Source organism: Lolium perenne, chromosome 1, assembly GCF_019359855.2.
Source record: "Lolium perenne isolate Kyuss_39 chromosome 1, Kyuss_2.0, whole genome shotgun sequence".
Lineage (NCBI taxonomy): Eukaryota > Viridiplantae > Streptophyta > Magnoliopsida > Poales > Poaceae > Lolium > Lolium perenne.
In genome coordinates this window covers 241,047,068-241,067,627 of record NC_067244.2, presented here as the reverse complement: position 1 = coordinate 241,067,627, position 20,560 = coordinate 241,047,068, and the positions used below count along the sequence as shown (strand labels likewise).

At 49.1% G+C, this 20,560-nt stretch overlaps 1 protein-coding gene across 1 annotated transcript; it reads left to right on the top strand.

Annotated features, from left to right (window-relative positions):
* The first annotated feature begins 18,947 nt into the window (after positions 1-18,947).
* Positions 18,948-20,180, top strand: LOC127327396 (mitogen-activated protein kinase kinase kinase 17-like). The gene has a single exon (XM_051354171.2). It carries the CDS (start codon positions 18,948-18,950, stop codon positions 20,025-20,027), a length of 1,080 nt encoding a protein of 359 aa, XP_051210131.1. The 3' UTR covers positions 20,028-20,180.
* The last annotated feature ends 380 nt before the right edge of the window (positions 20,181-20,560 follow it).

Below are 20,560 nucleotides of genomic sequence, written 5' to 3'. Positions count from 1 at the left end.
CGAGTGAATCACTCGTTCTGGTATAACAAATACGATCTGCCCAAGGGATTTTCCGATGCAGAGGAGGAGGAGGAGGGTGAGCCAGAGTATTATGGCGAAGGCTCCGGGTCAAGCGTCGAGCATTCCGGAGAAGGCTCTGGTGAAGACACCGAAGCCGGATCCGATGACAGCGACGGCGACGACTCCGCCTACCAGGAATCTGAAGAACAGGACTCCGAGTAGAGTTCCTGTTTAGACAATGAAACAAGTTGCATCATTTTGGCCCCAGAGTGGGTTTGTAATAAGACTTTAAATTTTTAAGTAGCTAGGAAACGAAACGACTATGCATGGGGCGGAAACACTTATCCTGCTATCCGTTAATATTATGCGCATGTTTCGTTTTATGTTGGAAAGCAAGTGTTGATTTTATTGTTTTTCCGGCTTGCCCGCTTGACCTTCCGCGAGCCGGAGGACCTTAGCCGGAAACACTCGCCAGCGGCGACGAAGCCCAATGGCAATCCGTCAATAACCGCGGAAACAAGCCCCCAAGCATAGGTGCCGGAAATCGCTACTAGGAATCCACGAGTTCGCAACAGATAACAATTTAATCATAAAACTTAAGCTTACGTCCTAAAGGACGATTTTTGAAAATCACAACTTTAATACACGCCTAGGCGGAAAAATCCAGCTCTGCGGTTTTAGTCGGAAAACATACATGATCTAAAAATGAACAAGTAAAGGAGGTAAAAGACTCAGAGAGTGAACCATAAGCTTTATTTCATTGATCATGTATAACTATTACAGTTTGTAACTTGGAAAAAATACGCTAAGTGTAGAAAGGACGTAGCTGTGCGATGTTCCAAGGGCGATCTGTTTCGTCGTAGATGTCATCCGGATCCTCACGCTTGCGTTTCCGGTGCCAATTAGCAGGTCTATCCTTCAGCTCACGGAAATCAACAAGGTAGTATGACCCGTTATGAAGCACTTTGCTAACGACGAAGGGTCCTTCCCATGGAGACTGCAGCTTATGGTCTTTCACCTGCCGAAGGCGGAGCCAGGTCTCCTGCCATGAAGGAGCGATTCCGAACTCGACGACTGTGATAGCGTCGGAGCTTCTGCTGGTAGATGGCGGAGCGCTGGTCAGCTAGGTTCCGAGCTTCCTCGATCAGGTCCACAGATAGCTGTCTGGCCTCGTCAGCTGTTTCTTCATTGTAGGCGGAAACTCGCGGTGAATCGTGGATGATGTCGGAGGGAAGCACGGCTTCGGATTCGTATACCAGGAAAAATGGGGTAAACCCTGTTGATCTGTTAGGGGTAGTTCGTAAACTCCACAAAACAGCTTCCAATTCGTCAGCCCAAGCTCCAGCTGCTCGTCGCAGCGGTTCTTCAAGGCGCGGCTTAATTCCTGATAATATTAGGCCGTTAGCCCTTTCAACCTGACCATTTGATTGTGGATGAGCCACAGATGCAAGGTCCAGTCGAATCCCTACTGTCTCACAGTAATCCTTCAATTCTCCCTGTGCGAAGTTTGTGCCATTGTCTGTGATTATGCTGTGTGGGATGCCGAATCGCATCACGAGGCTGCAGACAAATTTTAGTGCCGTAGCACCATCGGCTTTCCTCACTGGCTTTGCCTCGATCCACTTGCTGAACTTGTCAACAGCGACCAGAAGGTATTCAAAACCGCCAGGAGATGATCTTTTTAACTTACCAAGCATGTCGAGCCCCCAGACCGCAAATGGCCAGGTGATAGGTATGGTCTTCAGCTCTTGGGCTGGAGCGTTTGGTTGAGTAGCGTAGTACTGACAACCTCGGCAGGTCTTGACTATTTTGTCAGCATCTTCTTTAGCTGTGAGCCAGTAAAAACGTAGCCGAAAAGCTTTTGCAACGAGTGACCTGGGGGCGGCATGATGCCCGCAATCCCCTGCATGGATCTCTCTGAGGATTTCAATGCCATCTTGATTGGAGACGCATTTGAGAAATACCCCTGTTGCGCTTCGTTTGTAGAGCTGTCCATCAACAATTGTGTAGGATCTTACTCGTCTGACGATCTGTCGCGCGAGGACCTCGTCCTCTGGCAACTTCTGATCGATGAGGTAGTCCAGGAAAGGCTGTGTCCAAGCCGGAATGATAGCCATCACTTCCCTAGCCGGAGACACTGCCACTTCTAGGTTTTCCGGGTTAGCGCCCTTCACCGAGGGTATCCGGAGATGCTCCAGGAAAATTCCAGGCGGAATTGGCTTCCTGCCGGATCCGAGCTTGGATAGCATATCTGTCGCTGCGTTGTCATCTCGCCTGACGTACTTGACTTCGTATCCAAGGAAATGTTTGGCGATCTCGTCAACTTCGTCTCTATAGGCCGCCATGATGGAATTTCTGGCGTTCCAGGTTCCGGCTACTTGCTGTGCCACCAGGTCTGAATCTCCGCAACATATAATGTGCTTGATCCCTATCTCCTTGGCGATGCGCAATCCGTGTAGTAGAGCCTCGTATTCCGCCATATTGTTTGTAGCTTCGAAGTGTATCTGCAGAACATACTGCAGTTCTTCTCCGGTAGGGGACTTCAGGGTGACTCCGGCTCCCGAGCCTTGATGCTGCTTGGATCCATCGAAGTGCATAACCCATGTCTCAGGTTCCGGTTCCAGGTTCATATCCGGAGCTTCTGTCCAATCTGCGACGAAATCTGCCAAGACCTGGGATTTGACCGCGGTCCTGGCTTTGTAGTTGATGTCGAAGGCGGATAACTCAATGCCCCATTTTGCTGTACGTCCTGTTGCGTCAACGTTGTTGAGAATCGTTGACAGCGGAGCCTTGCTCACGACTGTTACTGGATGCTCCTGGAAGTAGTGTCTCAGCTTCTTGCTGCCTAGGAATACTCCGTAGGCTAACTTCTGAAAGTGAGGGTAGCGCTGTTTGGATTTCGTAAGGACTTCGCTGATATAGTAGACTGGCCTTTGGACTCCGTACTCGTGACCTTATTCCTGTCGCTCCACCACGATGACGAGGCTGACGACCCTGTTGGTAGCTGCCAGGTAAAGGAGCATAGGCTCTGACTCTCCTGGAGCTGCTAGGATAGGTGGGGAGGTGAGTATGTCCTTCAACCCTTGAAGAGCTGCATCCGCTGCCTCGTCCCAGACAAACTTGTTTGTCTTCTTCAATAACTTGTACAAGGGAAGTGCCTTCTCGCCAAGACGGCTAACAAACCTGCTGATTGCTGCGACACAACCAGTGAGCCGTTGCACGTCTTTGAGACAAGTTGGCCTTTTTTTGCACAAAATTGCCTTGATTTTTTCCGGGTTAACTTCGATGCCCCTGTTAGAGACAATGAAGCCAAGGAGTTTTCCAGCTGGTACGCCAAAGACGCACTTCAGCGGATTCAACATCATCTTGTACCGACGGAGGTTCTCAAAGGTTTCTGTGAGATCGCTGATCAAGTCGGATCCTTTCCGGGACATGACCGCGATGTCGTCGACGTAAGCGTGTACGTTCCGGCCAATTTGGTCCTTCAAGCACCGCTGCATCGTACGCTGGTAGGTGGCACCTGCGTTCTTCAAGCCAAAAGGCATAGTAACATAGCAGTAAGTGCCAAATGGGGTAATGAATGAGGTCGCCTTTTGGTCAGACTCCTTCATCCGGATTTGATGATACCCGGAATACGCATCTAGAAAACACAGAAGTTCCGCCCCTGCCGTCGAATCAATGACTTGGTCAATGCGCGGTAGGGGAAACGAATCTTTCGGGCAATGTTTGTTCAAGCCAGAGTAATCGATGCACATTCTTAGTATTTCAGTGTTCTTTTTGGGTACAAGGACGGGATTTGCGATCCAATCAGTGTGGATAACTTCTATTACAAAACCTGCCTCTAGTAACTTTGCTAACTCCATTCCTATGGCGCGGCGCTTCTTGTCTCCAAAGCGTCGCATAGCTTGCTTCACTGGTTTAGCCCCAGGGTTTATGTTGAGGTAGTGCTCGGCGAGTTCCCTTGGTACTCCGGACATGTCAGAAGGCTGCCATGCGAAGATATCCATGTTAGCGCGGAGGAACTCGACGAGCGTGTCTTCCTATTTGGGGTCCATGTTGGCTCCGACCGAGACCTGCTTGGAATCGTCGTCTTGCTTGAAGTTGACTTTCTTGGTCTCTATCGCGGCCTTGAAGGAGTTTTTGTGCTCGGAGATCTGCTTCTTGGTGGTCTGCATTTCAGTCGGATCCACCGCGGCTCTGTAGCCTTTCAGCTCTTCTCCAGATATCACAGACTCTGCGAAGGCGGCTTCGCCTAACTCGCACTCATGAGCCTTTTTGTAGTCTCCGGATACGGTAATCATACCCTTAGGACCCGGAATCTTCAGCTTGTTGTAGATGTAGCACGCTCTTGCGTGGAACTTGTGGTAGGTGGGCCTGCCGAAGATGACATGGTAGGAGCTCTTGAAGGGCACAACTTCAAACGTGATCTTCTCTTCGCGGAAATTGTGAACATCGCCAAAAGCCACGGGAAGTGTGATACTGCCGAGGGAATTCGCCTTCTTACCCGGAACCATGCCATGAAACTCAGTGTTGCTGTATTTGAGCTGTTCCTTGGTGAGGTTCATCCGCTCTAGAGTCTCCAGGTACATGATGTTCAAGCTGGCTCCACCATCCATGAGGCACTTTGAGAAGTCATACCCGTCTATGCGGGGACTTACAACCAAGGCGTAGCATTCTTTTGGCGCAATGGCCGGGTGATCCTCCCTATCAAATGTGCACGGGACTTCCGACCACCTGACATACTGCGGCACAGCCGGAACTGTGGCGTTCAGGATCCGGGTAGCTGATTTGGTAGCGCGGACTGTTGGGGTTCCGAGGAAAGTGTGGTAAGCCCCCACGCTCTTTTTCTCGAATGGGTTGGATTTACCTGCGGACCCTGCCTTGGGATCCGGCGAGTTATCATCCTCATCCATCGCCTCGGAACTATCTTCCTCTTTGTCCTTGTTCTTGCCCTTGCCTCCCTTGCCGCGTGGGCGGTGCTTCCGGGCTCGCTTGTATCCTGCCTCCGGGTCTTTCTTTAAATCATTGACCCACTTGCAGTTGCGGTTGGTGTGAGTGGACTTCCCTGTAACCGGATCCAAGTGGGCCAGGCAGGGCATGTCTCTGTACTCCTCATAGGTTTGCGGGGCACGGGATCCGCCAGCTGTGACTTCAGTGCCGTGCTGCTGACCCCTGCCGGCTCCGCCTCCACGGCCGCGTCCTCTTCCGCCTCCTGAACCTCCGCGTTGAAACGCCATGGCGACCATCTCGGATCCGCCACTCTTCTGGTCATCAGGGTTCTTGCGCTTATGGCTGCCGCTGTTGCCGTTATCACGGTTCTTCTTTTGTTGATGTAGGGGGATTGCTGTAGCTGCGAGATCACCGCCTGCGTCATCATCGGCGGTAGTATGATCACTGGCAATGGAGATCATTTCATCCAAAGTCAGTTTGTTTGAGTTAGCCAAACGAGTGAGCGTATGCCTCAGCAATCCTCCCCTTTGCAGTCCACCAATGAAGGCGTACATGGCTGTGGTGTGGTCGACGTTTTCGCACTCGTTCCTGCATGCCAACCATCGTGTGAGGTAGTGTCTTGAGGTTTCTCCCTTCTTCTGGATGCAGGCTTGCAAGTCGCTTGCCGTGGCAGGTCCTTTGTAGGTGCCTCTGAAGTGTTTCTCGAAAGCGGTCTTCAGGTCGAACCAACAAAAGATGGAATTCTTCTCGAGGTCACTGAGCCAGATCCGGGCTGGACCTACAAGGTACAACTGGAGCATGCGGCAGGCGATGTTAGGGGTTCCTCCGGCGAAGGTTACTGCATTATAGTAATCCTCAATCCAGGTATCCGGCCTTTCGGTGCCATCATAATGCTTTAGGTTTCCGGGTAGCTTGAGGTTCATCCTTGGCTTTGGTTCCTCTCGAATCATCCTGCCAAAGCACTTCGGACCGATGTAGTCGGTTCTGTATTCGTTAAGGCATTCCCGCGCGTTGCGCGGGCCGTGGCGAGGAGATTGTGAGCGAGAGCGAGATCTCCGGCCGTCGCCTCCGCCTCCACCTCCGCCGCCACCGCTAGGTGGTGGTGAGGGAGACCTGCGAGGTGGTCGATCCGACTTCTTGCTTCCGCCTTCCGATTCTCCTCGGCCTTCCCGGTGCTGGCTCCGGCTTCTGTGGCTGCCTTCGCCATGGCGCTGGCTGCCCTGGTCGTTCCGGCTCCGGCGAGGCTCCGGGTCGCGGCTCCGGCGAGGCTCCGGGTCGCGCTCCTCATTCCGACTCCTCCTGGGCTCGGGCTCACGATCGTTGTTCTGGTTCCGGCGAGGTTCCGGCGAGCGCTCCCTGTTTCTGTTTCTTGGCAGCACGTTGTCGCGGATAACAATCCCACCATGCCCTGGGGGCCTGGTGTTTCCGGCTGGACTACGGCGGCGAGGGGGTCGCGGGTAACCATTAGGCGGAGGAGAGGGGTTGCGGTACTTGTCTCGTCCAGAGTACATTGCATCCTTTCCCTTTCTTGGATCTGATGGAGGCGTCCTTGATGGGACGGGGATTGGATTTGGGTGCTCTCTGGCTATCCTTCTGCGTTCCGAAGATCCGGTTCGCGATTCGTCATCTCGATGGCGACCGTCGTGCGCAGTGGAGACGCAATGCTCCGGGTTAGATTCCAATCTGCGCGAAGTGTCTGCCTTGCTCTGCTGCCTCATTGCTGAAGCGACGAGCGTTCGAACGTAGTCGATGTCGATCTCCTCGTTCTTTTTCTTCAAGATCTATGCAGCCTTCGTCATATTGTCCTTTGGGGTTGCGAGCGGCTGCTGTTCGACAGGGGTTGCGAAGTTGATCCTGCGGGGAGGGATTGCTTCTCTGATGATTCTATCAGCCTCCGCCTGTGCGTAGGTCATTTTCACCTCCCACTCTTTTTTCATACTCTTGACTTGCTCGAGTGTTGCGGTGATTTCGCGATCCTGTCTTTCAAAGCGATCCATGAGATGCGCAGCTTCTTCTCTCTCATCCAATATAGCAGCTGCGGTATTGGCGATCTTCTTGGCTATGGCCAGCATCTCCTTTCTAGTGGCCTCTAAAGCCTCTGGATCTGAGTGATAAACTGCATCTATGCCTGCTTGCGCAACCATCTCTTCAGGTGACAAGAGTTCCTCCGAGGAAGAATCCCTGCGGGGTCGCTCCCGTGACATTGGAGATCCTTGGCGGGATGGCTGAGGGTCGGATTGGTTGGTTGCCCCTTCTGATCCAGGTTCTCCTAGCGCCGCTACGGTTGCAAGTACTTGCTTAGGCTGGGCGGAGTCGACCTCAGGCTGATCACCGAAACCGTACTCCCCTAGCTTGCGGTTGAACTCGTTAGTGTCCATGGAGGGGGTATCTCCGGAAATTGGGCTCAGATTGCCCAAAATCGACTCTTCAACCGGAGTTTCGCTTTCTCCGACAGGCTCAGCCTGATCCGGATCCGCGTCGTTTTCCGGTGCCTCTACCTGCTCAGGACCAGCTCCGTTTTCTTGAGGGGCGGTTCCAGCGGTATGGGCCAAGAAGTGTACGAAGTGGCACCTCTGCTTTTCTAACACCTGGGAGACCCAGGCGGATCTGCATTGGTCTTCCACCGTTATTTCCTGCTCAGGGGCGGATTGGGTGGGCTTTGAAATTTCCAGATCCGAGGCGGAATCTTCCTTGGGAAGCTCCTGCATCTCAGATCGGATCTTCGCGACTGCGTCCAGCTCTGCAGCGGTCGCGTCTGCGTTACTTACCAGTGGGTTTCCGTCGGAATCGACGGTTTCCCCGATGAAGATGTGTATGCCGCCAACTGGGACGATGGAGAGCTTGACAGGGTTTGTCCTAGCCAGAATCCAACACTCGTCCGGAGGGACGATCGGCAGATTTCCGGCGTAGAGGACACGCCCCACAGCGATGGTGTCGTCGTAGCTTCCCATGGCGGAACCCTCCCGGTTCCGGCCTCCAGACGCCGCAGGCCCCACGGTGGGCGCCAGCGCCGTTGCCCTAATCGACGGTACCCCGGAGGAGGGATCCTCACGAGGGGGAGAAGAAGTAGGGGCCATAGGGCGGAGTGCACACGGGACGGTGGTACGCGATTTACCCAGCTTCGGAACACCTGCACGATGACAGGGCCTACTGCTGCTTGTCTGGAATTATCTGGGCGCTTTCGCGATATTACAATGAGTTGAGGTTCTGCCTCTAGGGCTCCCGGGATCCGGCTTATAAAGGCGCACGGATCTAGGGTTTACATGGAGAGTCCTACCCGGATACAGGTTACCTAACTACGGTATAATGTCTTGCCGTGTACGCCAAGGATCCGCCCTTCCATCTATGTCGTACCGGATCCGGGTCCCTTAATGGGCCTCCGTGGATCCGGGTTCCTCCTCAATGTCGGTTGGATCTGGCTCCCTGCTCCTGGGTCGGACATCTTCTGTCAGGATCAACAGCAACTGGGCCGCCCGATGGGCCACATGCCTCACCACCATCTGTGGGCCACCCGGGCTTGCCGGATCCAGGCACTGTCGATGGTACACCCATGAAGTATACCCACAACAGGGAGAGATGGGAGAACGCGAGGAACACGAAGAACACGACGAACACGAGGAACTCCGAGACTCACGCACGCACACCAACCCGATACACCCGATGCTTACCTCTGTGGCTCGATGGACCACGCCAATAGAATCTCCGAGGAAGAGGCACGTGGCAGAATTCCCGGAGAGAGATTGGGGTTGGAGAGGAAGAGCTTGGTGAGGGAGAGAGAGTAACTAGTACTAGAATCTCACTCAACAAGATCAAAGTCAACAACCAAGGTGCCTTGATTACAGAGGGATGATACCCAAGGGAGACTAAGCTCAAAGGTAGGTTTGAGTTCAAAACAAGTCTAAAGAGTAAAGGAGGGGTTCCAGCTACTTATATAGGCACACATGGCCAGCAAGGGCGAACAGGTACGCGAATGGATAAGTTAAGGCAGTTTGGTGGGGCATTCCCGTCAGATCCGGTTTGGGTCCGGTCTGACCGGGCCTGTGACCGGGCAGTCCGGTCATGGGTCCGGTCGACCGGGCGCAAACCGGGAAACTGCGAAGTTTCCGGTCCTGGGTCCGGTCGTCGTCCGGTACGATGGAGCTGGCCCGGTTTGCGCCCGGTTGACCGGGCCTATGACCGGGGCGTCCAGTTGTGGGTCCGGTCTGACCGGGTCCTGGACCGGCCAGCGTCCGTCTCTTCCTTGGAGCGCTTCGGGCGACGTCGGCTTCGGCTTCATGATCATCTCCATGTCCAGCTGCTTCTCTCCCTCCCTTGACCTTGGCTTGTCCTCCTCTCCGGGGTCTTGGTGCGCCTTGTACCTAATGACACATAGCACGTTGGCATGAGGTAGCAATCCATCCAAAGGGGTACCAAGATCAAGGGTGGTGAGGAGCGAGTTCACCTCATCATGTAGAGCTTTGACTCGGGCTCGTGTCATCGGTCCACTTGGGGGACTTGTTGGTCTTGGTGTAGCGACGTCGGTGACCGGGGCTACATCAAAAACAATGGTAATGACATGAGTAAACAAATGAATCATAAAGCAAAGACTTTTCATGAATAATACTTTCAAGACAAGCATCAATAAGTCTTGCATAAGAGTTAACTCATAAAGCAATAATTCATAGTAAAGGCATTGAAGCAACACAAAGGAAGATTAAGTTTCAGCGGTTGCTTTCAACTTGTAACATGTATATCTCATGGATATTGTCAACATAGAGTAATATAATAAGTGCAATATGCAAGTATGTAGGAATCAATGCACAGTTCACACAAGTATTTGCTTCTTGAGATGGAGAGAAATAGGTGAACTGACTCAACAATAAAAGTAAAAGAATGGTCCTTCAAAGAGGAAAGCATCGATTGCTATATTTGTGCTAGAGCTTTGATTTTGAAAACAAGAAACAATTTTGTCAACGGTAGTAATAAAGCATATGTATCATGTAAATTATATCTTACAAGTTGCAAGCCTCATGCATAGTATACTAATAGTGCCCGCACCTTGTCCTAATTAGCTTGGACTACCGGGATCATTGCAATGCACATGTTTTAACCAAGTGTCACAAAGGGGTACCTCTATGCCGCCTGTACAAAGGTCTAAGGAGAAAGCTCGCAGTGGATTTCTCGCTATTGATTATTCTCAACTTAGACATCCATACCGGGACAACATAGACAACAGATAATGGACTCCTCTTTTATGCATAAGCATGTAGCAACAATTATTTTTCTCATATGAGATTGAGGATATATGTCCAAAACTGAAACTTCCACCATGGATCATGGCTTTAGTTAGCGGCCCAATGTTCTTCTCTAACAATATGCACGCTCTAACCATAAGGTGGTAGATCGCTCTTACTTCAGACAAGACAAACATGCATAGCAACTCACATGAAATTCAACAAAGAGTAGTTGATGGCGTCCCCAGTGAACATGGTTATCGCACAACGAGCAACTTAATAAGAGATAAAGTGCATAAGTACATATTCAATACCACGATAGTTTTTAAGCTATTTGTCCCATGAGCTATATATTGTAAAGGTGGAGGATAGAAATTTAAAGGTAGCACTCAAGCAATTTACTTTGGAATGGCGGAGAAATACCATGTAGTAGGTAGGTATGGTGGACACAAATGGCATAGTGGTTGGCTCAAGGATTTTGGATGCATGAGAAGTATTCCCTCTCGATACAAGGTTTAGGCTAGCAAGGCTTATTTGAAACAAACACAAGGATGAACCGGTGCAGCAAAACTCACATAAAAGACATATTGTAAACATTATAAGACTCTACACCGTCTTCCTTGCTGTTCAAACTCAATACTAGAAATTATCTAGACCTTAGAGAGACCAATTATGCAAACCAAATTTTAGCAAGCTCTATGTACTTCTTCATTAATAGGTGCAAAGTATATGATGCAAGAGCTTAAACATGAGCACAACAATTGCCAAGTATCACATTACCCAAGACATTATAGCAAATTACTACATGTATCATTTTCCAATTCCAACCATATAACAATTTAACGAAGAAGAAACTTCGCCATGAATATTATGAGTAAAGCCTAAGGACATACTTGTCCATATGCTACAGCGGAGCATGTCTCTCTCCCACACAAAAAATGCTAGGATCCATTTTATTCAAACAAAACAAAAAACAAAAACAAACCGACGCTCCAAGCAAAGCACATAAGATGTGATGGAATAAAAATATAGTTTCAGGGGAGGAACCTGATAATGTTGTCGATGAAGAAGGGGATGCCCAAGGCATCCCCAAGCTTAGACGCTTGAGTCTTCTTGATATATGCAGGGATGAACCACCGGGGCATCCCCAAGCTTAGACTTTTCACTCTTCTTGATTATAGTATATCATCCTCCTCTCTTGACCCTTGAAAACTTCCTCCACACCAAACTCAAAACAACTCATTAGAGGGTTAGTGCATAATCAAAAACTCACATGTTCAGAGGTGACACAATCATTCTTAACACTTCTGGACATTGCTCAAAGCTACTGGAAGTCAATGGAACAAAGAAATCCATCCCACATAGCAAAAGAGGCAATGCGAAATAAAAGGCAGAATCTGTCAAAACAGAACAGTCCGTAAAGACGAATTTTATTGAGGCACCAGACTTGCTCAAATGAAAATGCTCAAATTAAATGAAAGTTGCGTACATATCTGAGGATCACTCACGTAAATTGGCATAATTTTCTGAGTTACATACAGAGAATTTTGCCCAGATTCGTGACAGCAAAGAAATCTGTTTCTGCGCAGTAATCCAAATCTAGTATGAACCTTAACATCAACGACTTTACTTGGCACAACAAAACACAAAACTAAGATAAGGAGAGGTTGCTACAGTAGTAACAACTTCCAAGACTCAAATATAAAACAAAGTACTGTAGCGAAATAACACATGGGTTATCTCCCAAGAAGTTCTTTCTTTATAGCCATTAAGATGGGCTCAGCAGTTTTAATGATGCACTCGCAAGAAATAGTAGTTGAAGCAAAAGAGAGCATCAAGAGGCAAGTATGAAACAAATTTAAGCCTAATATGTTCCTATGAAAAGGAATCTTGTAAATAAACAAATTCAAGAAGCATAATGCAACAAGCATAGAAAGATAAAACAAGTGTAGCTTCAAAAATTTCCGCACATAGAGAGGTGTTTTAGTAACATGAAAATTTCTACAACCATATTTTCCTCTCTCATAATAACTTTCAGTAGCATCATGAGCAAACTCAACAATATAACTATCACATAAAGCATTCTTATCATGAGTCTCATGCATAAAATTATTACTCTCCACATAAGCATAATCAATTTTATTAGTTGTAGTGGGAGCAAATTCAACAAAGTAGCTATCATCAAATATAGGAGGCATATTGTAATCATAATCAAATTTATCCTCCATAACAGGTGGTACCAAAAGACTACTATCATTATAATCATCATAAATAGGAGGTAAAGTATCATCAACGAAAATTTTCTCCTCAATGCTTGGTGGACTAAAAAGATCATGCTCATCAAAGCCAGCTTTCCCAAGCTTAGAATTTTCCATAGCATTAGCAACAATAGTGTTCAAAGCATTCATATTAATAACATTCCCATTAGCATGCATATAAAGTTCCATGGGTTTTTTAATTCTCTCTTCAAACACATCATGTCCTAATTCAAGATAAAGTTCATAAAGATCTCTCATATTTTTGTTGTTTTCCATTATGCCTAACTAGTGTAAACAAGAAACAAAAAGTTGCAATTGCAGGATCTAAAGGAAATAGCTTCGAGCACAAACACAATGGCGCCAGAAAAGTACTTAACCTGGAACCGAAGTATGAGTGCCTTTTACCTTTCCTCCCCGGCAACGGCGCCAGAAAATAGCTTGATGTCTACGCCCCCTCCTTTTCTTGTAGATAGTGTTGGGCCTTCAAGAGCAGAGGTTTGTAGAACAGCAGTAAGTTTTCCCTTAAGTGGATCACCCAAGGTTTATCGAACTCAGGGAGGAAGAGGTCAAAGATATCCCTCTCATGCAACCCTGCAACCACAAAGCAAGAAGTCTCTTGTGTCCCCAACACACCTAATAGGTGCACTAGTTCGGCGAAGAGATAGTGAAATACAGGTGGTATAAATAAGTAGTAGCAACGGCACCAGAAAAGTGCTTTGCCCAGGACAGTAAGCAAGCAGTAGTAACGCAGCAGTAGTAACGCAGTAAAACAGTAAACAAGCGATAGCAGTATTTAGGAACAAGGGCTAGGGATCATACTTTCACTAGTGGACACTCTCAACTTCGATCACATAACAGAGTAGATAAATGCATACTCTACACTCTCTTGTTGGATGATGAACACCACTAATTGCGTAGGATTACACGAACCCTCAATGCCGGAGTTAACAAGCTCCACAATTCAATGTTCATATTTAAATAACCTTAGAGTGCATGACAGATCAACACAACTAAACCAAGTACTAACGTAGCATGCACACTGTCACCTTCACGCTACGAAAGGAGGCATAGATCACATCAATACCATCATAGCAATAGTTAACTTCGTAATCTACAAGAGATCACAATCATAGCCTACGCCAAGTACTAACACAGATGCACACACTGTCACCATTACACCGTGCAGGAGGAATAAAACTACTTTAATAACATCACTAGAGTAGCACATAGATAAATTGTGATACAAAACACATTGCAATCATAAAGAGATATAAATAAGCACTTCACTATACCATTCATAACAGTGAATAAGTATTCTGTGAAATATAGCCTAAGAGACCCACACGGTGCACACACTGTCACCTTTACACACGTGGGACAAGGAGTCTCCGGAGATCACATAAGTAAAATTCACTTGACTAGCATAATGACATCTAGATTACAAGCATCATCATATGAATCTCAATCATGTAAGGCAGCTCATGAGATTATTGTATTGAAGTACATAGGAGAGAGATGAATCACATAGCTACCGGTACAGCCCTTAGCCTCGATGGAGAACTACTCCCTCCTCATGGGAGACAGCAGCGGTGATGAAGATGGCGGTGGTGTCGATGGAGAAGCCTTCCGGGGGCACTTCCCCGTCCCGGCGGCGTGTCGGAACAGAGACTCCTGTCCCCCAGATCTTGGCTTCGCGATGGCGGCGGCTCTGGATGGTTTCTCGTACCGTGGCTTTTCCGTATCGAGGTTTTAGGTCGAGGACCTTTATATAGGCGAAGAGGCGGCGTCAGAAGGTCAACGAGGCGACGACACCATAGGGGGGCGCGGGCCACCCCTAGGCCGCACCAGCCTATGCTCTGGTGGGCCTGTGGCCCCCCTCTGGCGACTCTCGGGTGTTCTGGATGCTTCCGGGGATTCTAAGATCTTCGGCGTTGATTTCGTCCGATTCCGAGAATATTTCCTTACTAGGATTTCTGAAACCAAAAACAGCAGAAAACAGGAACTGGCGCTTCGGCATCTTGTTAATAGGTTAGTTCCAAAAAAATGCACGAATATGACATAAAGTGTGCATAAAACATGTAGATATCATCAATAATGTGGCATGGAACATAAGAAATTATCGATACGTCGGAGACGTATCACTTTGCAACAATTCCTGCCATGTGGTGGTGACAAGCAGACTTCATTCTTGACGGCGCTCTTGGAGTTCCGTGCATGGGCGGACCTACAGGGTGGGCTGGGTGGGCCGTGGCCCACCCCAAATTTTGTGATTTTTTTTTGACTACCCTAAATTTCCGACCCACGGAAACGGAGAAAGGCATCGAGAAGACCACTTCTCCGCTCGACCACTCCTCCAGGCTCCAGAGACGGCGCGGCGGTCGATCTCCCTGCCGGCGAATGGCCGACGGGCGACGGCGGTCGATCCCCGCCCTTTCTCCTCGCCGGCTCGCGTGGTCAGGTCGATCCCCACCCCTTCTCCTCGCCGGGACGCCGGCTCGCGCGGTCAGGTCGATCTCCCCGCCGGCCGACCTCCTCCCGGGCCCTCGCCGATCTCCTCCTCTCTCCTTGCCGAGCTGCTCGCCGCCTGCCCACCTCCGCCCTCGGTCCTCCTGCAGGCAGTTGGACAGACCGGTCGCCCACTCTCTCTGCTAGTGTTTTTCACTTTTTCAGTGGCTTCTCTGTTTGCCTTTGGCAAAAAAATTTTACGTAGTATTAGAATCATTTGATATTTGTGTGTAGCAGCAGTGTAGATTGCAGAATTAGAATAGATGATATATGATTGAAAATGGCAAAAAAAAAAATTAGGAGAGTCGCAAAAAAAAATTCAGGTGTGCCCATCCTCCAACTTTTTCCTGCGTCCGCCACTGGTTCCGTGTCTAAGTGTTCTGGTGAAAATCCTAGGTTTGACCTTCGACGGTTGTAGGTAGTAATGAAGGCTCCCTAGTCATCTTCTAGTTGAAGGCATTGTTTGAAGATTGGACCTTCTCAGGAGTGAAAACCTAGGATTTAACGATGTTGGTTAGACCGACACTGATATTGTGCGTGAAAATGTTAGCTTCCTAGAACCATCGTTTTAGGAGGAACTTTTTTTGGTGTCAAGGTGTCATCTCCGCAGGTGGTGTTTTTACTGTTGTGAGTCTTCGTTTGCTTTGGCAGGTTTTTTATTTCCTTTTTCTTTTCTTTTTTGGCTATGTGCATATATATTTAGACTTGCTCTAATTATTACGTTGTTGCAAAAACGTGTAATGGATATCTTCTTTGTATAAATATAATTCCTTTATGAACAATGTGGCAGACGGTACAGTCTAATAGCAGAAGCTTTGCACACGCTACCAAGCTGGGTAAGGTTGTTGGCAAGAAAGCACCTGGGAATGCAAATTCAATCATTCGATGCTGCAGTTATCCATGACGCTCGTCCAAATCCCCTGGATTACCTCAGCATCGAGACTACATATCATTATCGTGCCACCGTGTGTGTATATCCAGCTAATTTGGGGATTACAATATCTGCAGAGATCCAAGTTTGGGTAGATGGTTCAGCTGCATCCTGGGAGCGCCTAACTAAGGGCCTGTCCGCCTGGGGACATCTGCCGTTCCAAGGATTGTGTGGCGATGCGGCGGCGGCGCGCCGTCGGTGCGTTCTGTTCCTCGTCGGTGGCTTCGCTTTACAGAAGAAGGACTTGGTTGTAATTTTGTGTTTCGTGGAGGTCCTTTCTGTAATTGTCTTGCTTTAATGATATGGTTGTTTCCTCGCAAAAAAAAAAAAACTAAGGGCCTGTTTGGTTCCCAGCCACAGTTTGCCAAGCCTAACTTTGGTAAGTGTGGCAGCCACAAAAGTGTGGCTAGGATTTTGGAAGCCACAAAGTGTGGCAAAAGTTGGCAAAAAATTCACTCTATGACAAGTGGGCCATATGATTAGTGAAGTGTGGCAGCTCTAAAGTGTGGCAAGAACCAAACACATGCCAAATTACCAAACTTTGGCTTGGCAAAGTGTGGCTAGGAACCAAACAGGCCCTAACTGCCTATCGTACCATGCATGACAACGACAGGGTAACACAGACCAGCTTAGACCTTCCCCATATACCATAGAAGGTTCGAATTTGTATCCACAAGGAACAACGTGGCATCCGATCATGGCCGTACGTGGTCACCATGCCTTGACGCTCCACGGTCCACGGAACCATCTTCCGTTGCATCGAGCTCTCATCCACTGATCCATGTAGGTTTCGTTCAGCGAGGACACGTCTGACTAACAACCTCGTTTTAAATTAGGAAGTGTGCTTGGATGGTTTAGTACTGTCATTTGCGGACTGCCTTTGTGGACTGCCTGAAGGAGGACACTACTAGTCAATCAACAAGTCCTTTTCGGCAATGCTCTACTATGTGTTCCGAAAGTGATATCGAGCAAGGCAAGGCAATGCCCAAGGATTTGCTGCACGAAGCTATATAAACCAGATTTTTGACCAACTTTACAGAATTATAGTCAAAACCAAGTCACTGAAAAAGTTCAGATCCGTTTCAGAAAAGAAAATTAGAAAATGAAAAATGTCTTGTCAAAGTTTTGTACAAACAGTTTGATACAAACCTGTCTCCAGAAATGCTGGAATAGAAAATTTTGAATGGTTGAAGAATGGAGCATGCAGGTCCAGTGAAAAGAAATTCATCAAAATTTTGGACGAATTTCGTGAAATATGCTATTATTAAAAGGGCGAGAATTTATATCGACCAGATTTTTTTTTTCAAATTCGAACTTATTCATGAGATTGTAGTTCGATAAGATATAGAGCATGTTACTGCTCAATTACTTCGATGTATTGCAGTTGATGAAGGTCTAGTAAGTTGTTTCATATGTGTTGAGTTCGATTCCTCATCTCTCTCTTCATGTGTCAGGTCCGAATTCGTACATCAACATGTATTGCTGCAGAATGTTTTCCTGGATTTCTTCAAGCAATTTGGTACAATAAATCATTCCATTAGTTGTTACATTATGAAATGGTCAATTCTAAAATAATACATCTGCCATTATGTTCTAGATAGATTGTTCACGAATTAAGACCGTTAATGATATGTTGCTTCATTACATTTCTGCAAAAGTATACAATCTATACCTAATAATAAAGGAGACAAAGTTTCTGTTAAAATTTCGTCCACTACTATTCTTTGGACTGATTTACCGCCCCACCAAATCTCATATTACATAGATGCCACAATACGGTATCGTTTAGCGCACATGTGCCACCGTACCGGTCCAATTATTTTCGCCTGCCCCATCGCCCGGTCATGTTCGTTGATCGATGTGATGCTCCTTTCTGTGCCCCTATTCCAGCGCCGCCTGACCTCTCGCCACCTTCCCCCAACGCCTCAAGAAGAAGAAAAGCAGTAGCGATATAAAACTTCCCAGATCTGCCAATTGATTCGCTAATTCCACTACTGATTCGTTAATTCACCCTCTACAGCGGCTCGCGGCTAAAGGAGGGCAGCCTGAAGAGCTAGCTCGGACCTCTAGGAGACGACCGACGTAGCTAGTGTCATCCCGAGCTTCTCCTCGACGAGCCGCTGAGGAGATTGTGCCGTTGCAGGAGGTGAGCATTAACGAGCTGGGTAGCTACAACGACGAGCTTTAGAGCCTCGAGTGAAAGATTGGCTGGAGGAGGTAGGCATGACGGACAGGGCCATGTGCATCCTCTTCACTGCGAAAGAAACTGGAGCAGGCGGACGAGAACAACCGTAGCAGGCGTGGCAGGGGAAACAGGCAGCGAATGCGGCGGCCGTGCGCAATGTGCAGCCGACATGGAAGGGAAGAAGGCCGGGGCACCACGATGGGAGAAGCATGTCAGGCTGAGGGACGGTTTCCTCCCTCCATCGTGGAGCTTGGTCACGGGAGGATAGGCTCGGGAGGGTTGGTTTGGCGGAGAAAAGATAAGGAACTAACCGTAACGAAACGGTACCGTGGTAATTTGATGTATTATACAAATCGGTGGGAGGGCAAAACGGTTTAAAAATTATTGTTGACAATTTTTTTTGGCAAAATCCTTAGATACTTTATTATTAGGTATAGATAAATGTATATTGAAAATTTATCTAAATTGGGATGTATCTATAAACTAAAAAGTGTGTAAATACATAGAAATTTAGATAAACTCGAAACACAAATCAGCTTAGATGGCATTAAAAACTTAAATTTCACTTTCTTTGCAAATCGACACGATTACTCCCTTGGCGCTTTGCCTTTCTCGCAGTTTTGGACTCTTTGCTCCTGGCCATTCCACGTGTCAGAATTCCTCCACCAGTCAGCAGGTTGCCACACGCGGGACCCACCTCGTGGCCCACATGTTAGTACGAGAAAGCCCTCCCACTCGTGAAGAAATCGCAAAAATTCTCACGTGCTTTTCCCGCGCCGAACTTGGCACGCGCACCATAAATACGAGCTCAATCCGATCATCGATCAGACAGCCTTCAATCATCTTCCGAGACACTCAAGAGAAGAGAAGGAAAGAAACATATCGGAAGCAAGCAGAATTTATCAATGGCGCAGAACGCCGCGACGATCAGCGGGCGGCGGGAGCTGACGCGGATCTGGACGCTGGGGCGGGGCGCGTCTGGCGCCGTGGTGTCGCTCTTCGCGGCTGACGGCGGTGGCGAGGACGACCAATCGCTGCTCGCGGTGAAGTCGGCGAGCACAGCCTCCGCGCAAGCCCAGCTACGGCGGGAGGAGGGCATTCTCGCCTCGCTTTGCTCGCCCTACGTGCTCCCCTACCTCGGCTCCCGAGCCGCAGCGGGCGGCGGCGAGTACCAGCTCTTCCTCGAGTTCGCGCCCGGCGGCTCGCTCGCAGACGAGGTGGAGAGGAACGGGGGAAGCCTCGAGGAGGGCGCCGTCCGGGCGTACGCGGCGGACGTTGCCAGGGGACTCGCGTACCTCCACGGCGAGTCCATGGTGCACGGCGACGTCAAGGGACAGAACGTGGTGATTGGGGCCGACGGGCGGGCCAAGCTCGCGGACTTTGGGTGCGCGAGGAGCGTGGGCTCGGCCGGACCGATCGGGGGCACGCCGGCGTTCATGGCGCCCGAGGTGGTGCGCGGGGAGGAGCAAGGCCCTGCGGCCGACGTGTGGGCTCTGGGGTGCACCGTCATCGAGATGGCAACCGGCCACGCACCCTGGAGCGGCGTGGACAGCGTGTTCGCCGCAGTGCACCTGATCGGGTACACGGACGCCGTGCCAGAGGTGCCCAAGCATCTGTCGGCGGAGGCCAAAGATTTCCTGGACAAGTGCCTCAGGCGGCGCGCCGGCGATCGGTGGACGGCGGCAGAGCTGCTGGAGCACCCGTTCCTGGCGTTGGCCGGCTGCGGTTGCGACGTCGAGGTTAAGTGGGTCTCTCCGAAGAGTACATTAGACGCCGCAATGTGGGAGTCAGACTCCGAGGAAGAGGAGGAGGACAATGTGCCGGAGGGTTGCACGAACGAGAGGATGAAGGCGCTGGCGGCATCATACTCGGTCCTGCCGGACTGGGAGTCGGACGACGGCTGGATCGATGTATTGAGAGGCCAATCTGAACTTCCCAACGGCGCGGCGGCGCGCGGAAACGCGGGGCATGTAGTCCAACATTGAATCAGATGGATGTTGCTGGGATGATCAAGGATTAGAAGCAGAGATAGGAATATTAGAAGCTCTAGTCATTGGTGCTGCCGTGCCGGTGGCCGCGGCGTCGTCGGAGGAGACGGCGTTCAATTACGACATAGCTTTTTTACTAGAAGCAGAAACTAGGAGCAGCCGATAATCAAGTTTCAGTGAATCAGCAGCACTCAGATGTATAGTTGGGTTCCACTAACGAATGGATTTGACTGGCATTCTTAAGAAAGAGAAGGCTCGCTTATCAACTTTGATTGATGAGCTAGAGCGGTTGCTGAGGTAAGACAGTTGTCTCCGCATGAGATTGAACTTAAGAATCAGTCCAATGCGCAGATGGCGAGTCTCCTTCGAGAAGAGGAACTCAAATGGTATCAACGCTCCAAAGCCCAATTCATTTTGGAAGGAGACTCAAATACGCGATATTTTCATGGCTTAGCCAATGGGAGACATCGGAAAAAACGTATTCACTCTCTTACTCAAGATGAAGGGTTGATTGAAGGCCATGAGCAACT